This window comes from Octopus bimaculoides, chromosome 10, assembly GCF_046866305.1.
Source record: "Octopus bimaculoides isolate indiv1 chromosome 10, ASM4686630v1, whole genome shotgun sequence".
NCBI lineage: Eukaryota > Metazoa > Mollusca > Cephalopoda > Octopoda > Octopodidae > Octopus > Octopus bimaculoides.
The window spans coordinates 51,785,933-51,799,473 of record NC_142937.1 but is presented as its reverse complement, the minus strand read 5'-3'; the positions used below and the strand labels follow the sequence as shown (position 1 = coordinate 51,799,473).

Below are 13,541 nucleotides of genomic sequence, written 5' to 3'. Positions count from 1 at the left end.
TAGCCAAGTGTAAACCTTACACCAGCGGCAGCGGAAGGTGCGGTCTATGTGATGTGGAAAGATGGCTTATCTCGAAAGGCAGCTTAGACCCTGCCACATGTCTAAATTCAAGAACTGAACTTTTCGGATCATGTCCACATGTGGCTAAATATTTGCTATATTTTTGGTCCCCCTGAGTTTACTGAGAGGACTTGCTTTTTATGTTGTGTTTATGTATAAGCTTTTTATCTCTCTATACTTTTTACTTAGTTTTCTTACATAATTTTCATATTTTTTTACATATTTATAGAGATAATGTTTTGTATATTTTCCACATATATTTTTTTCTGTATTCTCCCCTCCACCCCACTTTTTCCCTGTGCTTCTATAGACGCATACATGGAACCTTATGTGCATGCTTGTGAAGGTGGGCATGTGTGCGGGTACATGCGTATATAGATGTATGTGCGGGCATGCGAAAATATGCGCATATCGATGCGTATTAACCTCATAGCTTTTTCACCCTTTCTTCTGTATTTTGCCTTTAGCTCTGCGATTAAAAATTTTTTTTTGCGTGCGTGTGCATGGGTGCGAGGGTGTTGAGCGCATGTATGTGTGGGTGTATATGCGGGTATGTATATGTGTGTATATATATATATATATATATATATATAGTTTTGGTGAGTATGTCGGTGAGAATGTGCGTGTTTCAAGCGACCGTGGTTGAGTATATACACATAGGCGAATGTACAGATTGGTGCACTTACTCAAACACTATCGACTTTTCTACTCCCTTACCTTTACTCCGTCCCCTTACTTAGCAGTCTATAGCTCTTTTGTCTTAATAATGGTCAACCACACAGTAATTTCCCTTTGTTTAATGGTCATTTTTCACAGGAATTTTCAATGGCTGGATCACGGCATGGGTTCCCACCCCGGCATCCGAAACTTGGAGTTTAATCATGGCTACCGAATAAGTGTCACATATTTTTACAGATAAATTCCTATATTCACATAATATCGAGGTCTCTTTCATTCTTTTGTTGTCCTTTCTATCAATATATCATCATCATCGTTTAACGTCCGTTTTCCATGCTAGCATGGGTTGGATGATTTGACTCAGGACTGGTGAACCAGATGGCTGCACCAGGATCCAATCTGATTTGGCAGAGTTTCTACAGCTGGATGCCCTTCCTAACGCCAACCACTCCGAGAGTGTAGTGGATGCTTTTACGTGCCAACAGTACGAAGACCAGTCAGGTGGTACTGGCAATGGCCATGCTCAAAACAGTATATTTTATGTGCCACCTGCACGGGAGCCAGTTCAACGGCACTGGCACGATCTCGCTCGAATGTCTTTACACATGCCACCGGCACAAGTGCCAGAAAGGCAGCGCTGGGCACAGGTGCCATCACGATTTCGCTTTCGCTTGCCCCAACAGGTCTTCACAAGCAGAGTTTCGTGTCCTGCATAGGAGCCAGTCCAGCGGCACTGGCAACGATCTCACTCGAAAGTCTTTACTCATGCCACCGGCACAAGTGCCACTAAGGCGACGCTGGGCACAGGTGCCATCACGAATCCGCTTTCGCTTGTCCCAATAGGTCTTCACAAGCCGAGTTTCATGTCCAATGAAGGAGAAGGCGTTGGCATGGGTGCCAGTCGTCGAATTTAGTTCGATTTCAATTCCGATTTCACTCGCCCCTACAGGTCTTCGCAAGTGGAGTTGTGTCCAATGAAGGAAGGTACGCATAAGTGGGCTGGCTACACCCCTGGCAGAGGCCTTGGATTTAGGACTCACATGGCCTGCCGGGTCTTCTCATGCACAGCATATTTCCAAAGGTCTCGGTCAGAAGTCATTGCCTCGGTGAGGCCCAATGTTCGAAGGTCGTGCCTCACCACCTCATCCCATGATAGCTGTCCCATCAACACACATACCACACCACATCACACAGTACAATCACTACATTGATGAGCTCTTAGATGATTTTTAAGACCACCTGTTGTCTGACAGGGTTTAAAACACAAGTGACAGATATTATTCAAGTTTCTTCTATATCTCTGCCCTTTGGAATCTAATTCTGAAGGAGTGTTTTTTGTGAACTAGCATATGTCTGTTAAATCAAGATATTGTCTTACAAGTTTTGTGACATATGTGGTTCACATATCCTGCTTTTGGCAACAGAACATGTTCACATATAATACATATTCAGTGTTCACTGTTGATTACAGTTCCAATTGTTCCTTTGCGACAGGTCCTTTTAAGTTCAGAATGCTGAACATATTTTCTTCCCAGGCATTGCAACCAGTCCTAACAGCACCTCTCCACTTGTTCTGATCTAGAACATCATTTTCCCAATCATTTTTGCTCATATCTAGTTTCTTCAGGTTTTCCTTCACACAGTCTTTATACCTTTTCTTCGGCTTATGTTGTGGTTGCTTACCAGAGTTGAGTTCACCATAAAAAAGACTCTTTGGCAAATGCTCATCTTTCATTCTAATAACATGTCCAGTCCATCTCATTTGAGCCAAGATAACATGTTGTTCAACTGAGGAGCAACGTGCCATGCACAAAACCTCCGTATCTGGTATGAAACATTCCCACTTGACTCCTAAGATATGTCTGAGGCACTTTTGATGAAATCTCTCCAGCATTTTTATGTGACACTTGTAAGTGGTCCATGTCTCACTTGAATAAAGAAGTGCAGACAATACACACACTTTATATACACTGATTTTTGTCTGCAGGAAAATACCTCTATCCGCCCATACTCACTTTTCGAGCTTTCTAAATGCAACACTTCCCTTCCCTATTTGATAGTATATATCTGCATCAAGACTACCATCTCTTGACACTGTGCTTCCTCGTTAAACAAAGGTATCAACGGCTTCTAACCTTGTTCTATTCACAAAAATGTTTGGTTCAGAATGTTTGTCCTGGCACGGGAGTAAACATTACATTGGTTTTCCCCAAACTAATTGTGTGTCCGAAGTGTACACATACAGTGGAAAATCTGTCCATTAAATGTTGCATATTCCCTCAGAGTATGCCAACAAATTAGCATCATCAGCATAAAGTAATTCTCTAACAAGTATTTTGAAAGTCTTTGCTCTGCAGTTAAACCGGGTCAAATTAAAAATATGACAAGATGTCCAAAATCTGATTCCAATTCCCCTGTTGCAGTCCTTGAAAGCATACCAAAGTAATGCAGTAAAATAAATAGAGAAAAGTGTAGGGGCAGGAATATCACCCTGTTTGACACCATTGTCCACCGAAAATTCACGAGATTGCTCACTATTAAAGACTACCTGAGCTTTCATGTTTCTTTGTAGTTCTTTAAAAATGCTCACAAAATGTGTTGGACAACCAAGTTTACACAAAACAATCCACAGTGCCTCCCTGTTTACTGTGTCAAATGCCTTAGTTAAATCTATGAAGACCTGGTATAGTGGCATTTGTTCCTCTAAGCATTTCTCTTGAACCTGCCTCACATAAAATACCATGTTCATTGTTCCTCGCTCATGTCTGAAATCACACTGTTCTTCAGGAATCACATGTGGATACATTCTCAACAAGACAATCTAACATGATCCTTGAAAGTATCTTCCCGGTATGTTCCAGAAAAGTTATCCCTTTAGAATTACCACACACTGCTTTCAGGCCCTTACCCTTGTATACAGAGATTAGAATGCCCTTTATCCATTCTTGTGGCACAGAAGATTCATTCCAAACTCGAGTTATCAGGTTATGAATTTCAGATGCAATATGATCCCCACCTGCTTTCAGAAATTCAACTGGAATACCATCCAATCCAGGAGCTTTACCTGATCTCAGTTTACATAATGTCAGATTTACTTCTTCAATGGAAGGTGTATCATCCATGTGTTGCATTATCTCTCTTTTCAGAATGTTGTTTATGGTATCCGTGTTCACAACAGATGGACTGCGGAAAAGATCTGCAAAGTGTTCTCTCCATCTATTCCTTATTCCAGGAGGATCTTTAATAACCTCATTTCCTCATTTCCATCTTTTGACTTCATGGGAACATATGATGATGAAGATTGTGGTCCAAAAGCTTGCTGCAATAAACTATAGAAACTCTTTCCAGTCATAGGCTGCCTGTACTTGCTCAAATTTCTCCACCAAGTGTCTTTAAGCCTCCTGAATTCTTTTTTGCAAGTCTGTTTTCTGAGCCTTGTACAACTTTTCTAGTTGCACTTTGTTCTTAACATTTGGGTTAAGAAGCTTTTTTTATGAGTGGACCACTTTGTTGCTGAAAGCTGTATCATTGTACCATTAGAATTAAACCAGTCTTGGTGCTGTCTCTTCTTAAAACCTAACACCTCTAATCCCGTTTTATATATTCCATCACAGGAAGATTGCCATGAACCTTCAAAATGAACACCGCTGCATCTCTTCTGAAACAACTACAAAACTTGTGGTTGTTTTAGCTGCTCTACATCAATTTTCTTTGGTACTCGTACACCTGCACTACAAATCTTCTTAGGAATCCTGAACTTGAACTTGGCCCTAACCATTTTGTGATCAGTATCACAATCAGCACTTTGCAATACTCTGAGACTGCACAAATCTTGTAAGTCAACTTTTCGGTCAATCATGTGACCCCACTTTGATCTTGGGTGAATCCAGGTAACTTTGTTTCATCTTATGATGAAAAAAAGTATTCCTAACAATCAACCCTAGCTCAGAGCACATTTGTAGCAGATGCAACCTATTGTTGTTCACCATTTCTATTCCATAACGCCCAAGTACATTCCAAGAACCATAGTCTCTACCAACACGTACATTAAAGTTACCAAGCACAACCAACTTCTTATTCAAAGGTAATGACAGAATACTTCTTCTAAGCTCCTCATAAAATGCTTGGACATTTTCCTCACTAGCTGAAAGTGTAGGAGTGTAAATAGAGAAAATAGTTACAAAACATCCACAAGAAAGAGGGATGCTGAGTTTCATTATGCATGTATTTATGCTTTGTGGTTGTTCTAGGTCTTTTAGCAAATCACTTCTAATTGCAAACCCAACACCACCTTCCCTTTTCTCTCTCTTTGGCTTCCCAACCCAGAATAATGTGAAACCTGCCGCTCTTTCAACATGATCTTCATCTGAACATCTTGTTTCAGAAAGAGCTGCAATATCAACATTAAGACACCTTAGCTCCTTAGTTACTAGAGTTGTTCTTCTTTCAGGCCTATCTGCTTGATCTAAATGAGTTCTCACATTCCAACAGGCCAGGTTAAGAGAAACTTAATTCCTTGCATACTTGTTATCATTGTTTATATCAATTCTTTGTTCATCTATACTATATATAAAATAGAGATGTGTGTGTAATCGCTTATCACGTGAAAACGGCTTTACCATTTACTTCCATACTTGTAATACATGAATAATTTGACCTTGGATAAATCTTAGGCTCTTCATTTGATTTTTTTTTTTATCTCTAATTAAAAATAAATAATATTGCTTTATATTTAAGATTCACTTCTTTAAAAAGGTTTCTCAATGTCAACTTCTGGTACGGACGTTAAAAAACGGTGACGTCTCTCACTCTCTACTTTTAATGTTCGCTTTCTGTAAACAACTACGATCAATTACTGAAACACATATTTACGAAGTTCATAAATTTAAATATTCCGTACAAGATAGTTTTTAACGTGCTTTTATTTATACGATTTTTCGGCGTTCCATGTTCATCTCATTCATTCTTTGCAATGTTCTCTCACTCTCTCTCTCATTCACACACTCCAGGTTTGATTTCGTTCCAAACTCACACACTTCGTTAATTTCAGTAAATAAATTTTCTATTATTTTTTTTTTTTGGCATGCCGTGTTCAGCTCTATGTATTCGTAATGAATCATACACTCACATGTGTGTTTCTGTATGTGTGTGAGTGAAGGGGTGTGTTGTGATGTCTACGTACATACATAAATACATATGCATACATCTTTTCTGTGTGTATATCTGCACGTGTGTGTGTGAGACAGAGAGAGAGAGACAGACAGACAGACAGATGTTTCAGTGACTCTCTCTCTCTCTCACACACACACTCACACATACGTACAAGAAATGTATGACTATTTATGTATGTACGTATAATTGTCGACACACCCCTTCACTGGCTCTGTCTCTGTCTCTCTCTCTCTGTCGGTCTGTCTGTCTGTCTGTCTCTCTCTCACACACACACACGTGTCTTTGTAAATATGTTTGTATATATTTATGTATGTGTGTGTTTGTAAGAGACAGTGTGAGTGAGTCAAGGGGTGTGTTGTCATATGCTTCCATCATTTTTGGATGTATGTGTGTGAGACAGAGTGAGAGAGCGGTGTGTATGTAGTACTAGCAGAGGCACCCGGCGTTGCTCGGGAATGAAATTGTTGCTTATATACTTGAAGAAAAAAGGCAAAATATGCTGTATAGAAATTTGAGAGGACATTCTGTAGATGGACTCTCAGATGAATGATGGCCTCATTGGTACTTGGAAACTTTTACGAAAATTAAAATGAGGATTAAATGAAAAAAATGATTTACGTGAATATCCTCACAAGAGTAATTGAAATAAATGGCAATTGTGGAACCCCCCATGCGCGCGCGCATACACATGTGTGTCTTTGTAAATATGTTTGTATACATTTATGTATGTGTGTGTTTGTAAGAGACAGAGTGTGAGTGAGAGAGAGAGGGGTTTGTTGTCATATGACAACACACCCCTTGACTCACTCACACTCTGTCTCTTACAAACACGCACGCGAGCACATACACACGTGTGTCTTTGTAAATATGTTTGTATACATTTATGTATGTGTGTGTTTGTAAGAGACAAAGTGTGAGTGAGTCAAGGGGTGTGTATGTGTGTGAGACAGAGTGAGAGAGCGGTGTGTATGTAGTATTTACTCTCTCTCTCTCTCTCTCACACACACACACTCACACACAAAATAGAGAGTGAAGCTTTTTGCCGTTGTTACGTCAATACCGGAAGTTGACATTGAGGAACCTTTTTAAAGAAGTGAATCTTAAATATAAAGCAATATTATTTATCTTTAATTAAAAAAATCAAATGAAGAGCCTAACATTTATCCGAGGTCAAATTATTCACGCATCACAAGTATGGAAGCATTTGGTGAAGTCAATTTCACGTGAAAAGCGATTACACACACATCTCTGTTTTATATATAGTATACATTTACTCTCTCTCTCTCTCATACACATGCACACACACACAAAGATGTATGCATATTTATGCATGTACGTATACATGACAACAAACCTCTCTCTCTCTCTCTCTGTCACACACACACACACTTCCATTTCATCTGATGTGTGATACTCTGTGTGTGTGCTTTCGTGTGTGTGTGAGGGGTTCCACAATCGCAATTTATTTCAATTACTCTTGTGAGGATATTCACGTAAATCATTTTTTTCATTTAATCCACATTTTAATTTTCGTAAAAGTTTCCAAGTACCAATGAGGCTTTTTGGCGCATCTTCAATTTTCCAATTCATGAGAGGTGTCCAGTCATCATTCATCTGAGAGTCCATCTACAGAATGTCCTCAGATTTCTATACAGCATATTTTGCTTTTTTCCTTCCAGTATATAAGCAACAATTTCATTCCTGGGCAACGCCGGGTTGCTCTGCTAGTTCTTGATAAATTGAGCCACAGTTAGCTGTAGTAAACTAACCAGCAGCAAGAAGACAGACAATTTTTAGTGCACCTTTTCTAGCACCTTCCCAGTATATCCAGGTGACCAGTGCTCAGATACAGGATTCTCCACAGAAAACAGTTCCTGTCAATGAAAACATGTTAGCGATTTTAAGATAAGAACCCTGTCGCCTTATGTGCAGATTTGTAACTGTATGCTTTCAACCAGTAAAGTTTGCATACATTGCTACGGCTCTATCACCATTGAACTTTTGAAAAGTGATAACTGTACGATGGTGTTTTCTTGGGGACATCTGTATTTCATTGGATTTCAGTGACAAATGCTTGTACAACACTTTTGCCACTGTCTGGATCAAAATAGTAGATTCCAGTGACAAGCAAAGCAAGATGACCAGTACTAAGTTGACTGCAGGTTTTATATCAGAGTACCTTCTCCTAGGCTTTTCCTCAAAAGGATACTGCACACCAGCAGTGGTAAGTCAATTTGAATTCAGAGCTTTATTCTCCTATACTGGTTGTCCTAATCATGGCTTCATTTCAAAACCCAGTCTTCCCCCATCAACAGTCATGGCTTTGACAGTGCAGTCAGTTAAGAGACTGCCATTACTATGACCTGATTTTATGTCAGAGTGTCCCTCTCGTAGAAGAGTTGCCTTCACCACAGCTAATGAACCTCATCTCCCTGCCCCCAATATACATATGTATACATTAAAAAAAATACATATATATAACATTTGTAATTTTTACAATTTAAAATTGTTTTTTATTTATAAAAATAAATAAATACAGATAAATAAATAAATAAATTCACAATTAAAACTATAAATAAAATAAAATAAATAGATATAAATATATAAATATATAAAAAAATAAATATAGCAAAAATCTAAAAAGATATATAAAAAAATATATATATACACAAATACACACCCATGTACACATAATACTGAATGGCTGCTGACTACACGAGTTCTTCCACCCTTTGACAGGTTTTATTTTTTGTCCTGCAGGGAGTCCAACAAACACCCTCCACACCAAGTCAGCTTGGTGGGGTTGCCAGCTTAGTTACCGATGACAAGTGCTCTTAACTACTATGCTATATGCCCATGGGCAAGTGCTCTTAACCACTGTGCCATATGCCATGGCTACTAACCCCAAGATTCTGAGTTCGATTCCAGGCAGTGACCTGAATAATAATAGTAATAATAATAATAATAACAACAACATTGAAAAATACCTTAGGAATGAGAACCCAGGTTTGAAATTTCCCCAAGACACCTAATGAAGGCTGGAGGGTATATCAGACGAAATGCTGTGTTAACAACAAACAAGATGAGGACAAATATCCGTCAAGTGTAAATATAGAACTGTATTGCCCCATTTATTCCACAGTCTTCAAAATCATTTGGACGAAAAAAATATAAATTCTGTAGACAAGGTCAGAACAGTACTGGAGTTCAGAACAATACAAGGACAAGTGAATTTTGGAAGAGGGGCCTTGCAAGTCTACCACATAGACAGAAGAGCATTGTAGAAAATGAAGGAGGGTATATTTTAGATTAAAAAGGAACTTTATCTTAATTTTGAAAAATAAAAGAAGTAAAAAAAACGCATTATTTATGGGATGACCCAATATATATATTACACACACACATACATATTTTAACTTGGCAGTGAATGTTTTTCTTCGCTATTTTTACTGCAAATTAAATTTTTCAGAAAAAGCAATGACATTTGGAAGGAGAAAAAAAAACAAAAACAAAAATCTTTACCTTTCTTCCCAATGTGTTGGTAAAAATATTCTAAACTTTCAGCACGGCTTCTTCGACTCATAAATTCAAATATAACTGAAATAAAAAGAAGTACATGGTAAAATCTGAAGAATCTGGAAACTTCTTGGGGAAAAATATGAATATTCTATGGCAAACTGATGTTAGAGTTCTTTTTTGTATATCTTCTCTAAGATTGGTTTCTTTTAGCACCAAGAGATCTTTATCTAAATATCTTTACTGATACAATCTCTTGCAGGCTATAAATATACTTGGACCATGAAGGTAACCTTGGTGGTAAGAACTTGTACCTCATTTTACTAAAATCATCAACAGGTTGGAAACCACCTATGTGAGTATGTGAGCAGGTAGTGTTGTCTAAATTTGGCAGTGTCGTTGGCTCAGCAGAAAGTCTGAAGACTCCTGGTAGTTATACACTGTAGAATGAAATGCAAGAAAAGTCTTTCATTAAAGATAAATAAGTTAAACCATAATTTCTAGGAATGATAACAATGCTCTGCTTGCTGGTTTACTATCTTTTAAAACCTTTCACCACCACAACCATCTAGATTCACACAACACAACTCCAAAAAGCATTTAACTGAAAACCAGATGCAGAGGCTCTGTTCACAAAACTATTGTAGGATTGTAATCTCCAATAGCTACTAAGATTATTCAGCATAAAATGATATTTTATATACTAAATATAGCCAAAGGACAAAAATATGAAAATACCTGTCAAGGTAGTGGAGTAGTCCTGGTCACTAAATACAAATATGGTAGAGTCTCACAAATGTAATACAGTGGGTGAGTTGATAAACCTCAAGAAATAGAAATTATTGTAATAATTACTAGACAAAAACATCCTCTAGGCAGTCTTTGATTTGCTGATGGTAAAGAGGAATGCTAAACCTTGTCAATCTTATTGATTGTTGGGTAGGGAGAGGGGCTTTGAAGGTCCTTACGTATAGCCCTCTTTTTCTAGAACATATATTTTTATTAAAAAGGGGAGAGAATGTTCACAAGATCTGTTGATTTAAACTTTTGGACAACCTGAGGAACCAGTTTTAGTAAAATGCGCAGAGATAATTTTGAAATTAACTTGAATTGACATTAACAATTTTTTCATTATATTTAATTAATGGCTTAGTCAGTGGGTAAAAAGCATGTGGCTTAGTGGAGAGGATGTTGCACACACACTCACTAGATCATGGCATCATGCTTTCAGTTCCCAGACCAAGTGGTGTGTTGTGTTCTTGGGCAAAACACTTTATTCCACATTGTTCTAGTCCACTCAGCTATACACAAGTGATCCTGCAGTGAACTGATATCTCATTCAAGGGAAATATGATCTCAGTCATTTAGATACCAAGAAAACTAGGTAACCATTCCAATGAATCCTAGAACTTGAGGCAGAACTTAATTTTTAGTCACTGAAAGAAAGGAACTGCCAATGACCTATTTCAGAGCCTCTGAGATTGAGATGGAAGAGGTGGAGAAAGTTATTCTTGGGAAGGAAATTGGTCTAAATACTGTTGAAGATACCCAAGGGTCAGATAGTGGAATTAAACTGAGCTACAGAATACCTCTCTCTTCTAGCTTACTTGTTTTAGCCATTAGACTACAGCCATTCTGGGGCACCACCTTCAAGGGTTTTAGTCAAACAAATCAACCGCAATAAATATTTTTTTTTAATCTGGTACTTATTCTATTGACTCTTGTGCTGAACTGCTAAGGTACAAAGATATACACAGATTAACATGGGTTGTAAAGCGGTGGGGTATACACAAGCATGATGGGATTCTACACAGTATCCATCTATTAAATTCACACACAAAACATTGATTGACTAGGGGATACAGTGGATGACATTTGCACAAATACCGCACAGTTGGACTGAACTCAAAACTAGGTGGTTGCAACGTGACATTCTTAACAACACAACCATACCTGCACATATATAGGAAAAATCTTATATGGAAATTGTTGTTGTTGATATTTAATCCTACTTCAACCTTAAAAGAACATAACTATAAAGGGATGATAAGAGATATGCAGAGATATATATCAAAAAGTGATGCTAAATTATTAGAAGATAAGAGAGAGATGCAGTGATAAATATTTGGAAGACCTTGAAGGGTCTAATGCCCAATTTTGGAATTGACAGCTATACTGTCCTCAAACTGGACTGCACTGCATCTTCCCCATCTAAAATAAGGACACAGTACTGCAACATTCTGAGTTTCAATAATAAGTAACTACAAGTGGTGAACCAGTGTGGACTCAGCCCCAGGCTGAAACCAGTAAAAGAAACACTATATATATATATATATATATATATATACACACACACATATAGAGATACATACATATATATATATATATATATATATATATATATATATATATATATATATATATATATATATATATATATATATATATATATGGATAATAACAACAAATGGAGCAAAACGCATGTTGATGAAAGTTACTTTAATTCCTACATATATGTTTCGAAACAAATGAGTGCCCTTTCACAAAGAAGAAAGGGTTGCTGGAGTCCTCATTTATTTCCCATCAGGGAGTTCATAATAAAACATGTAATAGCAAGACAAAAACGAAATAATGGGGTAACTTACGAGCTGAGATGTTACATGGTCAGTGACCATTAGAAGGTTTGTTTACATAGAGTTATAACGGGCTCAACGATATTGTTCCATGGGCTTTAGGAAGAAGAACACTAGTTTACATAGAAATATAAAGGGAGGGTGTTTTTGATGTGATACTAAAGGTTGAGGTCAAAGAGTTATTTGGATATGGGGAGATGATTATAGTGAATGTTTACATATGTGTTTGCTAGCGCGCAGACACATATGTACAAACACGTGCGTGTACGCACATACACATGCACATATGCATACACCCATGTACACATACCCACATACACCCATACACATATGTACATACACGCTCACCTATACATACATGCCTGTATATATACCTACATTCCTGTATATATACAAACATGCAAATACCCACACCCGCACACACATACATACGTATATATGCACATACACACACACACACATGCATGTATATATGTATATACACCTACATATGCTCCATCATTCCCACATAGCTCCATCATTCCACTAGGTTAGGTTCCAAGCAGTATTTTTATTATAGTTATTATCAATTTTTCTTTTTTTTTTCTTTTTTTTTTTTACTAATATCCTATGAATAATTTCCACTTCTTCATCCACCACAACTTACCTTTTCCTCTTCTATAGTTGATTAATTTTTTCCTTCCCATAATTACAGCTAAAGCTACCTTGTATCACCAACTGCTTTGCCATAGATCTGACCTTCTCCTTATTAGCCTGGGCGACCAAGTTAGTAGTGGGGGTGGGTGCGCTGAAAGTGTAGCTGCTAGAATAAGAATAGCCTGGGCAAAGTTTAGAGAGCTCTTACCCCTGCTGGCGACAAAGGGACTCTCACTCAGAGTAAAAGGCAGACTGTATGACGCATGCATACAAACAGCCATGCTACATGGCAGTGAAACATGGGCTGTAACTGCTGAGGACATACGTAAGCTCGCAAGGAATGAAGCCAGTATGCTCCGTTGGATGTGTAATGTCAATGTGAATACCCGTCAGAGTGTAAGTATCTTGAGAGAAAAGCTGAACATTAGAAGCATCAGTTGTGGTGTGCAAGAGAGACGATTGCGCTGGTATGGACATGTGGTGAGAATGGATGAGGATAGCTGCGTGAAAAAGTGCCACACCCTAACAGTTGAGGGAACCCGTGGAAGAGGTAGGCCCAGGAAGACCTGGGCTGAGGTGGTGAGACAAGACCTTCGTACATTGGGCCTCACCGAGGCGATGACTACTGACCGAGACCTTTGGAAATGTGCTGTGCGTGAGAAGACCCGGCAAGCCAAGTAAGATCGTTGCCAGTGCCCCTGGACTGGTTCTTGTGCGGGTGCCACATGAGATGCACCATTTTGAGCATGGCCGTTGCCAGTACCGCCTGACTGGCTCCCGTAGGATTTTCGAGTGAGATCGTTGCCAGTGCCCCTGGACTGGCTTGTGCGGGTGGCACATAAAAGA

General features: G+C 38.4%; 1 protein-coding gene across 2 annotated transcripts in view; it reads right to left on the bottom strand.

Annotated features, from left to right (window-relative positions):
* LOC106878777 (general transcription factor 3C polypeptide 3) overlaps positions 1 to 13,541 on the bottom strand; it is a 551,001-nt gene that overhangs the window by 123,322 nt on the left and 414,138 nt on the right. For both annotated transcript variants that reach the window (XM_089359125.1, XM_089359126.1), the window contains exon 17: positions 9,433 to 9,507. In XM_089359125.1, coding sequence (XP_089215251.1) covers positions 9,433 to 9,507 — 75 coding nt within the window. The remainder of the gene's footprint in view (positions 1 to 9,432; positions 9,508 to 13,541) is intronic.